A 12,504-nucleotide genomic window follows, 5' to 3' on the forward strand; every position below is an offset into this window, starting at 1 on the left:
CTGCATTACTATATCGGTCACGTGTCTTTATCGAAACGAATATTAGTAGCAAGTTCAAATTCAAAATCCCATCCTGCCCGATTTTTGGAGTTTTTCTTTGGAAACAGCGGGTCACAATTTTTACCGGCCACTAATATTCAGCAGATGAAACAAGGACAGTTTGCAGCCATTACTTCGATATCGTGCATATTCAACTAGAGATTAAGCACGCGAAAAATATGTGTACATGCAGTCAACTTCCCATAAACATGTATTACGCATCACGCATCATTCATACATGTAAGGAAGAGACTTCAAGTAAACAGGCATCACGCATCACGTATACATGCAAACGATTTCAAACAGGCAGCGCGCATCACGCGTCAGGCATCACCCATACATGTTAACGATTTATGCAAACACACATCACACATCAAGGCACTGATCGCATTCGCATGGTCGGCCATGATGAGCCCTGTACGTTAAAGTTTGGTCGCTGACTTATTGTTATGTGTATATGTATAGATATGATGCATGTATAGATATGAACATATATATATATATATATATATATATATATATATATATGCATATATATATATAGATATAGATATGAATATATGTGTATATATATATATATATATATATACAAGCTTTATATATTAAAAATAGATTCACCTTTTCTCCTCCCTGGATGATCTTGTGTTTTGTAGATGACTTTGAGCTCTTTAAGAGGCATAACGTCCTCTCTCGATGTCAACCTGGGCGTGTCTTTCCAAAAAATGATCGCCGATAGGGGTGTAGAGGTGTAAGGGTGACAGGGGTGTTCTCTGTTTTGTTTAAGCGTCTCGAAGATGTTTATTATATCGCAAAGGAACAGGGCGAATGGATTCCCAGACATAGACTATGTCCCTCCCATATCTTTGTCATGCATTTTGCACTTAATGTCATAAACCACGTTTTTTTTTGCGTGCAAACCTCTTGAAACCCAGACTTGCATAAATAACACCTTTTCCCCGCAATCGCTTGGTGTCTTCGAGATACCAGGTTTCACCAAATGTTTGTTATCTTATTGTCTTTCGTCCAAGCTCTGTGTAAGCGCAGTTTTGACCTTGTTAACGCTCTGTTTTGAGTTCTCAAACCAAGGGCTCCTCTTCGTAAAGCAGTGTTGAGAATCCGTCGTCCGACAGGGCGTGTTCCGTTTCCCTACCACCCATCCGCTACGTGCTCCAGATTTGTTCTACCTCTTCCAACATTTTACCTTAAGTCGTGGGAAATATCCATTGTCCAGCAACGGTCAATATTTGGTTTATGCCTTATTTTCCTTTTTGACTGCTTGATGAGTTGTTTAGAACGATATGGAAGGTGCTGCGAATTATATTTTGCTTAGTGGAAGTGGCATGTGCAGATTCGCGGTGTAGAATGATACCAGAGTCGATGGGCTTGATAAAGAGCTGCGTGTCTAACGTTGTGCGGTTGTTCATCCTTTCTACCGTCACTAGTATATCCAAATGTGGGACCCCTTTCCATCCCCTGCATGCTCCATCATGAAGGCTTAATTGGGATGCTGATTGTTTGAGTGTGTCATTGGGGATTTACGACGCACATAGCTGCTGAGACTAAATGGCGTCGCCCGTCTCTCACCCTGGCAGGAAGGCGGGCAACGCGGGAATAGAACCCCGTACCTCCGGTTTCTCAGACGCGCAAGGATGCTGATTATTCATGAACCCCAAAAATACTTCAAATGCATGCTGCCCGTGCGCAAAGACTCCAGGATAATAATCGACGCCTCCTGGCATCAAGTACAGCACTAGGATGGTCGATTTTATGGGTTGGCGGTCAGGGCCTATGTTTCAAATTGGTCTAAAAATATTGTCACCGGAGGGAGAGCGTATGGGTTCTCCATTGCCATACCCAATTTCTGTCGATAGTAGCCATCTCCGGACGAGAAAACATTATCCTGGAGACATCGTTGTGATAGACCGCAGATATCCCTTTGGATAGACGGAAAGCATCAATTTCACGGAAATGTTCGTCTGCCTTAGCTTTCACGGCAGCAGCGATAACCGCACTGACCGGTACATCAAATGTAAACATCTACCCTGAAGAAAATACTGCCCTTTGGTAACCCTTCTCCTTGTATGCGATTGAAAACATTTAACAAGTCTGTAATCCCCCACAGATGAGTTAGAACAATCTTCAAGACTTGGTTGAGTATGCTCTCCAGAACATACGAATTTTCTATGTAAGACGACCGCACGAAGATATGGTGGGTCTAAGGGGCACTGCAGGTTTGTGATCCTTAGAAAGCCCATAGCATGCAGGCGCGTTATGCTGTGTCTAGGTGTTAGATTGTTGATGATTTTGTCAGAAAGTTTACGCTAACTGTGCACTTAAGTGCTGTTTTTGTCTTAGCCTCTACCTGAGGGACTGGGTTCCTATTCAACTTTTCATAGATGTCGCTGTCGTTAGGTATAGCCTGAGCCCGGTAAACATAGGTTAGCTTGTCTGAGATTACAAAGCCCTTACATTTATCGCCCTGCTTAACTGTAATATCCTCATTTTTGCTAAGGTCTCTGATAAAGTTCCGTTCATCTGGAGTGACATTTAGTTTGCCTACTTGATGGGTTTTGAACGTACGCAGAATGTCATCTTTCAACTGCTGTAGGCTGGCCGACCTTCTGGCTGACAGTTTCTGTAGGCTGACCGACTTTCTGGCTGACAATTTCTGTAGGCTGACCGACTTTCTGGCTGACAGTTTCTGTAGGCTGACTTTGTCTGCCGCGGGTCGCGAGACCGCGGCTGGAGATGTGCCGCCGGTCGCGAGACCGCGGCTGGAGATGTGCGGCCGGTCGCAAGACCGCGGCTGGAGATGTGCCGCCGGTCGCGAGACCGCGGCTGGAGATGTGCCGCCGGTCGCGAGACCGCGGCTGGAGATGTGCCGCCGGTCGCGAGACCGCGGCTGGAGATGTGCCGCCGGTCGCGAGACCGCGGCTGGAGATGTGCCGCCGGTCGCGAGACCGCGGCTGGAGATGTGCCGCCGGTCGTGAGGCCGGCCTATGCGTGTTTCGCGAGGATCGGAGGGACCGATCAGTGGGCCATCGAGCAGTGCCCCGGGTATGCCACATGATGATGACATGCTTTAAGGTGTGCCAACTGCAAGGTCATACAGTGATTATTATTCCACGCTCCGTGCAGTCCTAGCTGTCCTCCTACAGGGGTTTACGATATGTGCTGTGAGACGTTTAAAATGCAAGATGCGTGGTGACAATATCTGTGAAGTTTCAAGCGATGGGTCTTAGAGACGCCAGTTCCTTCGAATTAGACAGTCTGCTTCAAACCATACAAAATATGCTAAATTGCATAGAGCATAAGTGTGTTTGCATTAGCGCCTTCTGAAACATCTCAGAACTGTTTATTTCATTTCAAACAAAACGCTTTTAGGGAACGATCATTTTTCACGGAGCTTTTGGCCTGTCTTGTTTTTGCAGCTAGCACTTTCAGGTATCTTCCATTGACAGGTGGCCTCGTTTTCTGAAAATAAATCGCGTGGCGTTGATTAGAGGCGAACGGACCCTCATTGACAGATGAGGATTGACAATAACGAAAGAATGACACACAATTTCCGAATTGTATTTCAACGAGATATTCACGGCTGAAGCAATCGCATGCAATCGGGCGCGCAATCGCATGCTTCCAATGGAGTTTCTTTTCTTCTTCATCAGTTGCTATGTACGAGTTCGTGACTTCTGTTTATGTTAGCTGTTACCAGAAATACACGTGTTTGTACGCGCACCGTGTTTGCACGCACATTATGCTGCGTGCAAACACGATGCGTAATGACGCCTAAAAGTGTTTTTAGGCTGCTCAGCTGTCGGCTGCTGGCTGCGCAGCCAGAGAAATAGACACGATAGTTTTGTGAATTTAGCCTCAGAACCCGGGCATGGCCGCGTTCCTACCGACTGACGTGACAAACTAACGAGAGCAGATGGCATGCGATATCTGTACAAACTAGCGAGGACGTGTGCGGTTAGCTATCGGTTATTTCACATTATGTTTGGAAGCAAATTAGGAAGTGAACTTCAGCATATGGCTGTCAAGTACGATGAATTCCCAAATTTGGCGAGATATAGCATTCCATGAGAGATCGACAAGGGCGCATACGTCACGTCTTCAAGTTGCTGAGAGCCATGCAATCTCTCAGTCTTCTCGTAAACGCTCCACCGCCGTAGAAACATGAACATGAGCTTGTAAGATAAACGCTCCCCGGAAAAGTCCCTTCTAGGTGCATCCCATTGCGGTTTGGTTACAAGACAATGAAGTCCGCATAATTGAAAACCGATTTTAAATTCCTGCGGCCATTGATGCGCTCCTGCGGCCATTGATACGCTCCTGCGGCCATTGATGCGCTCCTGCGGCCATTGATGCGCTCCTGCGGCCATTGATGCGCTCCTGCGGCCGTTGATGCGCTCCTGCGGCCATTGATGCGCTCCTGCGGCCATTGATGCGCTCCTGCGGCCATTGATACGCGGCCGGAGTAGGAAACAGTATTTCATTTCGGCGCATCAACGCAGGACATGGATGGTTTGGAACCTGGGAGTGACTCAGCGACGTGGAGTGGCAACTCGGCTACCTTTTCAGCGTTCTGAAACAGGTGCTGAATCTGTTCAAGGGAGAGACCCTTTGTTTCCTTGAGACAAAATGTGGCAAACAACACCTGGCACAGGCTCACCAGTGAGTGGATGACGAAGCCTCCGCCCAGACCAACCCCATCTTTGATTAGTGGGTACATTTTTAGCAGCATAAATTCACTCAAATTCAGCATAACGAGGACGATGTTTGCGCCTAAGGTGCGCGTCTTGTTGGGCAGCAGCTCAGTGACGTAGTTGAACGCGACGTTGGCGATCATGCCAACAAAGGCCACCTGCGTCAGACATGCGCCCGCCAGCACAATCCAGCCGAGGCGCTCCTGAGACTCCACGGCGAGGAAGAAGTACGCGGCGATCGTGGCGCAGCCGATGGCAGAGAGCGCGCCGCCCAGACGCAGCACCGGTAGCCGGCCGTATCTCTCGATAGTGATGCCGCCGGGGACGCAGACGAACGTCGAGAGCGCGGCCGGCAGCATGGCACGCTGGTACTCGCTTAGCGGTAGCCGCACCGGCGCCAGCACGAAGGTGGTGATGAGCAGTAGCGTGGAGCCGCCGCACCAAGCAAACAACACCATCTGGACGGATGCCAGTAGCAGCGGGCGCCACGTGCCTGGCTGACACAGCAGCGTCCACACGGGCAGCGCGGCGCCGTCCACATGCGCGTGCTGCAGCGAGTCGTGGATACTTCGTATCTCGGGGGCAACGTCTTCCTGCACACCACGGAAAAACTGGATAGAGCGCACGGCTTCCTCCTCCGAATGGCCGCGCGAGAGCAGCCACTTGGCCGAGTTTGGAAGGAAGAGGAGACCGAAGAGACAAAGTGCGGCCGGCACCACACCTACCACGATGAACAGCACCTGCCAGTGCAGCAGCGGCGCCACGGTCAGCGCCAGCACCTGGCCCAGGTACACCATGAAGTTCAACAGGGTTGTGAAGAGGGCACGGCGCGTGGGCGGCACAATCTCGGACACATAACTACGCACGCCGCCCTCGGATATGCCGAGCGCCGCGAACATGACCAACCGACCGCTCAGCGTCCAGCCGAAGTGGCCGCCGAGGCCGACCGCCAGCGAGCCGAGCGCGTACAGCGGCATGGCGAGCAGCAGCAGGCGCCGCACGCCCAACACGGGCGCCACCGGTGCACCCAACAGCCCGCCCAGCACGGCGCCCAGCGCTGTGGCGGCGATCGACCAGTTGAGCTGATCGGCGCTGAGGAAGCCGTCGGGCTCGTCCGGCACCTGGATGAGGGTGACGCTGTGCATGCCGAAGTTCAAGCCCACGGCCAGCAGCGGCTGACCGATGACCACCAAGGCCAATACCTGCAAGCAAGAAAGCATGTTATGATGATAGCGCGTCTTTTCAATGGCGGTCTGTTGGTAACTGTAAGAATGGCAGTCTGATTCTTTGTAAATTTTCGTTTGCTTGAGCGTCCCTGTACTATCCTAAACGTGGTTTCGGTCATTCACAGGGTATTATTTACTTCCTGTTAAAGTATCAAATTTTCCTGCCTACCCATCACCCACTTACCGGTGACGATGAGTGCCCACCCCTGTCCAGCGCGGCACACAGAACCTTACGTTTATACCGGCATTAGTCAAGTAACCGAAACAATGAAGTCCGCGGCACTCCCAGCCAAGAAATGTGTTACCTACCAAACACAACAAGAAATCAAGTGTAGCCAATGGGCCAGGTAACGCATCATTCGTGCTGTCATGGTAATATTTGTTAAGAAGTGGTAACTGGAAGTACCCAGTTTCAAGAATTACAACTGGCGGGCCGCTTATATCACTACCCCAATTAGTACGATATAGTGCTGAGAATCTCGAGATTTTTTGCAATTTCGTGATCCCGGGATTTTGAGAGGTTCAATCACGGGATAGCCCGACATTCCCGTACTGAGTGGATATTTGCAAATGTGCCGATAATTCATGGCTTTCCTTAAATGCCGTGCGTGGCGCATGTTTACGTTGGCCATAAATCACTTTCAAGCGGAGCAAAGCCTCACAAAGCGGAAAGTTCAAAGAAAAACTTCTTTAGGGCCATCCGTGTTCTTCGGACTAAGCAATGTAAGGTACATGAATTATATTTATCATGTATTTCTTGGTTATATCGCAAGTCAGGATACAGCAGTCCTTACTAATGCAGCCCGGCCAACAGGATGGCGTAGCCATCGACACATGTAACCGAAGTCTTACCGAAGTCTTCTGCTAAGGTAGAAGCAATTCAAGACGCAAAGGACATCACTCGTTCACATCATCACTCGCTCACACAGTGCACATCACTCGCTCACGTCATCACTCACTCACACGGGGCACATCACTCGTTCACATCATCGATCTCTCGCACAGGGCACATCATTCGCTCCAACTCAATAACCGTAGGGAACAATCGTAACTCCTTTGAGCCAGCTGTGGGACTGTGCTACCATCCTGTCCTTACTGATGCAGGTGAGTTCTCTATCTCTTTCCTTATGACTTTGGCCATAAAAAGAGCGTCAGATGAGCTGACCCCGGACGCACATGATCTTTGACCTGACTCCCGAACCCCATGAATGTCTGCGAAGCTGTATGGTGTCTCCCTGGATGGAGATGGTCCACCACACCAATACCACAATGCTTACTCTTGAGATAGACAGCAAGTCCTTTGCGGGACCTCTGGGTATGTTAAGTATTTTTTCAAGACGTGACACTATACTGCGTCGTTATCCTGACATGATAGAAAGTGTTCCCACACTGCGCTTCCTTTGAATCCCACACAATGAGGCAGGTTTTAGCGGCGTTGGCTTTTCAAAAATGCACACATTTCACTAAGAACGCCCCTGGACATCCGGTCCTCCTCATGGGCCACTCAGCTGAGAGACAGACAGCCCCCCACGGGTGGGCTGTCGCTGGGTAGTGCCGGAAGCAGCCAGCGGCCACGGCTCCACGCCGAGCATCCGACGGTGCGGTCTCAGGAATCACCTCTTCCTCCAGCAAATGCGCCCACTTAATGTCTTACGTAGGCTGTTTATCGCATTTGTGAGGCACATTATGCATGTGGATAAGACAGAACTTGTAGCCTCAGTTCTCGTAGAATTCCCAGGACAAGAGGGGGATAAATGCATTGCTATTTCGGCTGCACCCATTTATGGAATCGGATTCCAGTGGCAAATTTAAAATTGCCTGCAGATCCTACTCGATATTTTTGAGTTTTTCTTGGGAACAGCAAACCACAATTTTTACAGGTCACTTACATTCAGCAGATTAAGCAAGGACTATTTTCAGCTATAACTAGGATGCATCGGACATCCAACTAGAAATTAAAATACGCCAAAAATACCTGTGCATGCAATCAATTTCAAATAAACAGGCATCACCCATCACGAATCGGTCATACATGCAAGCGACTTCAAGTGAACAGGCATCACGTATCATGCAAAGCTCACATAAGCAAACGATTTCAGTTAAACTGGCATCGTGCATCACGCATCAGGTGTCACTCACACATGCAAACGATTTAAAGATGGCATGAGTTACACATCGAGGCACATACGACATTCGCATGGTCGGCCATGATGAGCCCTGCACGTTAAAGTTTGGTCGCTGACTTCTTATGAAAATATTCACATATCTTCTTGTCTGGATGATTTCGTGCATTGTAGGTCACTACCTTTTAGAGCCGGTGTCACGCTCACAAGCGATTACTACCAGATACATTAGTACTACTTTTATCACTACCAGACATTTCATTACTACTAGATATTCATGTTCTATTCTCGCCAGCTGGAGCTCGGCTCGACTCGGCTATTACGACAAAACAGCGATGCACACGCGCGGGCGTCTCAATTAACGATGCCCACCTCGAGGGTCTGGCACGAGTCAGCTGGCGACCCGTCCGCCGACCTGATGGGTCACCTGACCTGGCGCCGGGAGGCTCATATCAAAACGTCAGGGGCCCCTTATTGTTGCACGGGCGTTGACCGATGCAAAGCGCAGGCACCGGCCTCGTCTCCGCGTGGGAAATGGATTCCACGGCTCAGGCCGTCACGGAACCGGCCGTTTGGTGTTGGTGGTCTCTATCCGAAATAGGTGCCCGTTTTGTCCTAGGACCCCCAGCCGGTGTAAGAGGCAATCTGACTGACATTTGAGATCGCAGCCCCGTGGGCGGAGGTCCTAAGCGGGACCTAGCTCTCCGGACCTTTCAACCTTCCAGTCGAGCCTTTGATTTTTGGTCCCTTGGAGTCTTTGAGGTACCAGAGGCCTTTGTTGTGCTGGTGGTGCCTGAGCGACATAGATCCCCTGACCGATTCATTTGACCCCCAGCCGGCGCAAAGGATCGTTTGACATTACAGGGCCCGTCCCTGTGAGCCGGGCCTCTCAATGAAACTTACCTTCGGCCCTTGTGCCGCCGCAGTGCCGGTACCAGTGCCGCGACGCTATACGTGAGCGTAAAAAAGCCCTGCGAAACTTCGATCGACACAGTATTGCGGAAAAATTAATCGCTTTTCGACGAGCTCGGGCGGCAGCCCGACGTACTATCTTGGAGGCCAAGCGCACGTCGTGGCGTTTATATGTGGGCCAGCTTAATTGCCAAACGCCGACTTCGATGGTTTGGGCGCGGGTGAAGCGTTTAGCAGGCCAACACTCCTCAATGCCGCGTCCCGTGCTTCATATGAATGGCCGGGACATACTGGACCCCTCTAAGGTGGCGAACGAAACGGCTCGTGCGTTCGCGGAGCGTTGTGGGCGTACAACTGCCGCTCCTGATTTCATACGCCATCGTGCTCGTCACTGATGCTCCAAGCTGGACTTTGCGTGTTTTGTATATGATGGCGCCTCTGAGTCCGTAAAACGTACATTGAATGCGGTCCATCATGCTGCGTTGAGAATCATTACTGGTGCATTTCGTATGTCTCCGACAGCCAGCTTGCTTATGGAAGCCAACGAACCTTCGCTGGCTACCCGAAGACAGTTGTTGGGGATGCGGTACGCTTGTAAGCTTGCGCAATTCCCGAACCACCCAACACATGACGCTGTGTTCTCACGCCACATATCCAATGTTTTTCAGTCCGAACAAGCAACACGTGTGGCGCCGTTTTGTGTGCGTGTGCGTAATGTTCTTCTTGAGAGTGGCTTAAGTTTTCGGGGTGTGGCACGCCCACGTAGCCTGCCGACCGCTCCGTGGGTAATAGTATCGCCAACTGTCGACGTCTCATTGTCGGATGTTCAGAAGCAAAATATGGTTCCGTACGATGCCAGATCAACAGCTTTGAAGCATATCGAAGCATATCGGGAGTTTACAATTACGTATACAGACGGCTCGAAAACGGATACGGGTGTTGGTTCCGCTTTTGTGTGTGGTCCCGATACGCGATCATTTACACTGCCAGCCCATGCGTCCGTGTATACTGCAGAGCTTGTGGCCATCATTAAGGCGCTTTGCTTTATAGAGGTAGGTGAAGACAGTATGCACGTGATTTTATCGGATTCCCTAAGTGCCTTTTCGGCACTAAGGCGTTTTAATCCGGTAAATCCCCTTATACAGGATATTTTACTGCGTCTCGACTCTCTGTACCGGGCTGGCAAGACCATAGTACTTTGCTGGATTCCGAGCCACGTTGGCATTGCGGGAAATGAGCTGGCTGACTCTGCTGCAAAGCGTGCTACTCGTCGTCCCTGTCGCGGAGCGTTTCCGATACACGCTACAGGCCTGCATTCGGCCATCTCTGCCTTTTTGCGCGGGGAATGGCAGAGCACATGGGATGCGATGGGCCCCACTAGACGGAAAAAAAACATCAAGCCGATTGTTCAGGAATGGCAGTCATCCTATCGAAAGTCTAGACGGGAGAAATAATCCTGTGTCGTTTGCGGATTGTCCATACTTATGCCACACTTCGATACCTACTATGTCACGACGAACTACCACGATGTCGCCACTGCAACACCACGCTCACAGTGGAACATGTGCTCATATGCTGTCCCATACCACACGTCGAGCGTCTGGGGTTCTTTGGCCCGGCGGCGCCGTCCCTGACGCTTTCCGACTGACTAGGCGACAGCTCACCACATATCGAACATACCCTCAGGTTCGTATCGCATGTTCAGTTCTGCACTTTATATACACCTGCTTGAATAGTTTATACCGCGCGTAGGGGAGTTTTTGGGTTGCAGAAAGCTTCGTATCAATGACGCGTTCCTGACACAACTCGGCCATTTTCAGTTCCGAATAATGTATATTTTTTAGTCATTTATCGCCGTAGATAGCCATTTAGTTGTTATGGGCGCAAAATGACCACAGTAGTCGACGCGTCCTGAAACTCCAATCAACAACAACAGGTTATTAACGAACTTCGTTAATCGCTAGCAGCTGATTCTGGCGACCGGTCAGAATGCTTCCAGCTGACTTAGCTCGGTGCTCCAGCCAGTACAGAATGAATATAAAACTGGTTAAAGCAACGCGATTAAATATGCTCAAATGCGACACATAGTGACTCTCATTCATGCATAACTCCTTTACAATGTGCTGCGACAATATTTATGATGACAACTGAACAAACTTGGATGCTGATTGATGCGGATTGTTATAAGAAAGCCCTCGCCAGGTCGAGCCGGACCGGACTGGATCTGGAATTTAAAAAAAAAACTTGACTGGTAGGCAGATTGGATTTTGGGCAGCCGGACCTGATTCCATCGAATTCTAATGCTGTCAAAATGTGACGTTATAGGAATCACATACATGCGTCCTAAGGAATCACATGCATGAGTCTTGTGGAATTACATGCATGCGTCCTGAGGAATCACATTCATGCGTTATAGGGAATCACATGCATGCGTATCGAGAAATTACATGCATGCGTCCTGAGGGATCACATAATAAACGGAGCCACCCCGTGTGCTAATCACGCCTCCAGCCATCCAACTGTTACCTGTTTAAGGGCTCCGCCCATGGCGAAGCTGAACTGACGAACGGCCCCGTTGCAACACGTCATATGCAACGTCATATGCAACACGTCATAGGCCTCTGTCGACGAACTGCCAGCTTCAGATACCCGCTGGTCCGCAGTCACGCGCTGACCCACAGTGATGTTGGCCCATCGACCCTCACTAGTCCACAGGCCTCCCAGGCCCTGCCATGACATCCACTAGCTCGCAGGCGCGTTGGGAGCAGGCGCCCGACCGCCCGCAGACAAGGGCCCCGAGAAGGCTACTGCGACGGTGCCAGACACCGGCTGTTGGCTGGGGAGTGTTGAGCACAAGGCCTTAGGGCAACTGGACGTGAACCAGCAATTCTCGAGGTTCCTTTCAGTAACAGGCACATGACTGGCACAATCTAGCGTCCTATTCGGACATGTCACTTAAACCTCGCGGAAAATGCGGCATGTTCGGAATATATTTTTCAAACGCAGGCGTCTCCTTGACAAATGCTATTGTCGCCCGCGCGACAGACGCGCATAATTTTAACGTTCGGAGCGGGCCGAGGCCGTATAAGTGAGGTAAAACCGTTCCGGGTTTCTCGCTCCATCTTCGCTTCTCTTAACATGTGACGTAGTGCGACGTTACTGGTGCTGGGACTTCAATGCGCAGTGGGCCGCTAGGCGCCGGACGTGGTGCTGAGGGGCAGCCGGAATATCGAAATATTCGCACAACTTATAACAAATCTGCTAGCGGGAGGTGCATATGACCAGCAAGCCGCCTACGTACAACTGTATGACGAGCGTAATGTAATGAACATAATGAACATAACTCTGCAAGCCTATGCGATGGATCGCCAAAATGCAATGGCCTAAAAAGCAAAGACGTTCACACGGGACTTATTCGCCAGAGCACGGCAGGACGGCAGGCAGGCTGTCGTCGTATTAAACTAACACACTGCTTAGTGACAGCTATATTTGATCAAT

General features: G+C 50.2%; 1 protein-coding gene across 1 annotated transcript; it reads right to left on the reverse strand.

The window, feature by feature from the left end:
• Positions 1–3,021: 3,021 nt before the first annotated feature.
• LOC119113338 (putative metabolite transport protein CsbC) lies at positions 3,022–11,798 on the reverse strand. The gene is made up of 2 exons (XM_037237653.1): positions 11,533–11,798; positions 3,022–5,947 (listed from the first exon to the last, which is right to left on the reverse strand). The coding sequence occupies exons 1-2, from the start codon at positions 11,743–11,745 to the stop codon at positions 4,532–4,534; spliced, it is 1,629 nt and encodes a 542-aa protein (XP_037093548.1). The 5' UTR covers positions 11,746–11,798; the 3' UTR covers positions 3,022–4,531.
• Positions 11,799–12,504: the final 706 nt, after the last annotated feature.

This window comes from Pollicipes pollicipes, unplaced genomic scaffold (assembly GCF_011947565.3).
Source record: "Pollicipes pollicipes isolate AB1234 unplaced genomic scaffold, Ppol_2.1 Scaffold_7262;HRSCAF=8765_pilon_pilon_pilon, whole genome shotgun sequence".
Lineage (NCBI taxonomy): Eukaryota > Metazoa > Arthropoda > Thecostraca > Pollicipedomorpha > Pollicipedidae > Pollicipes > Pollicipes pollicipes.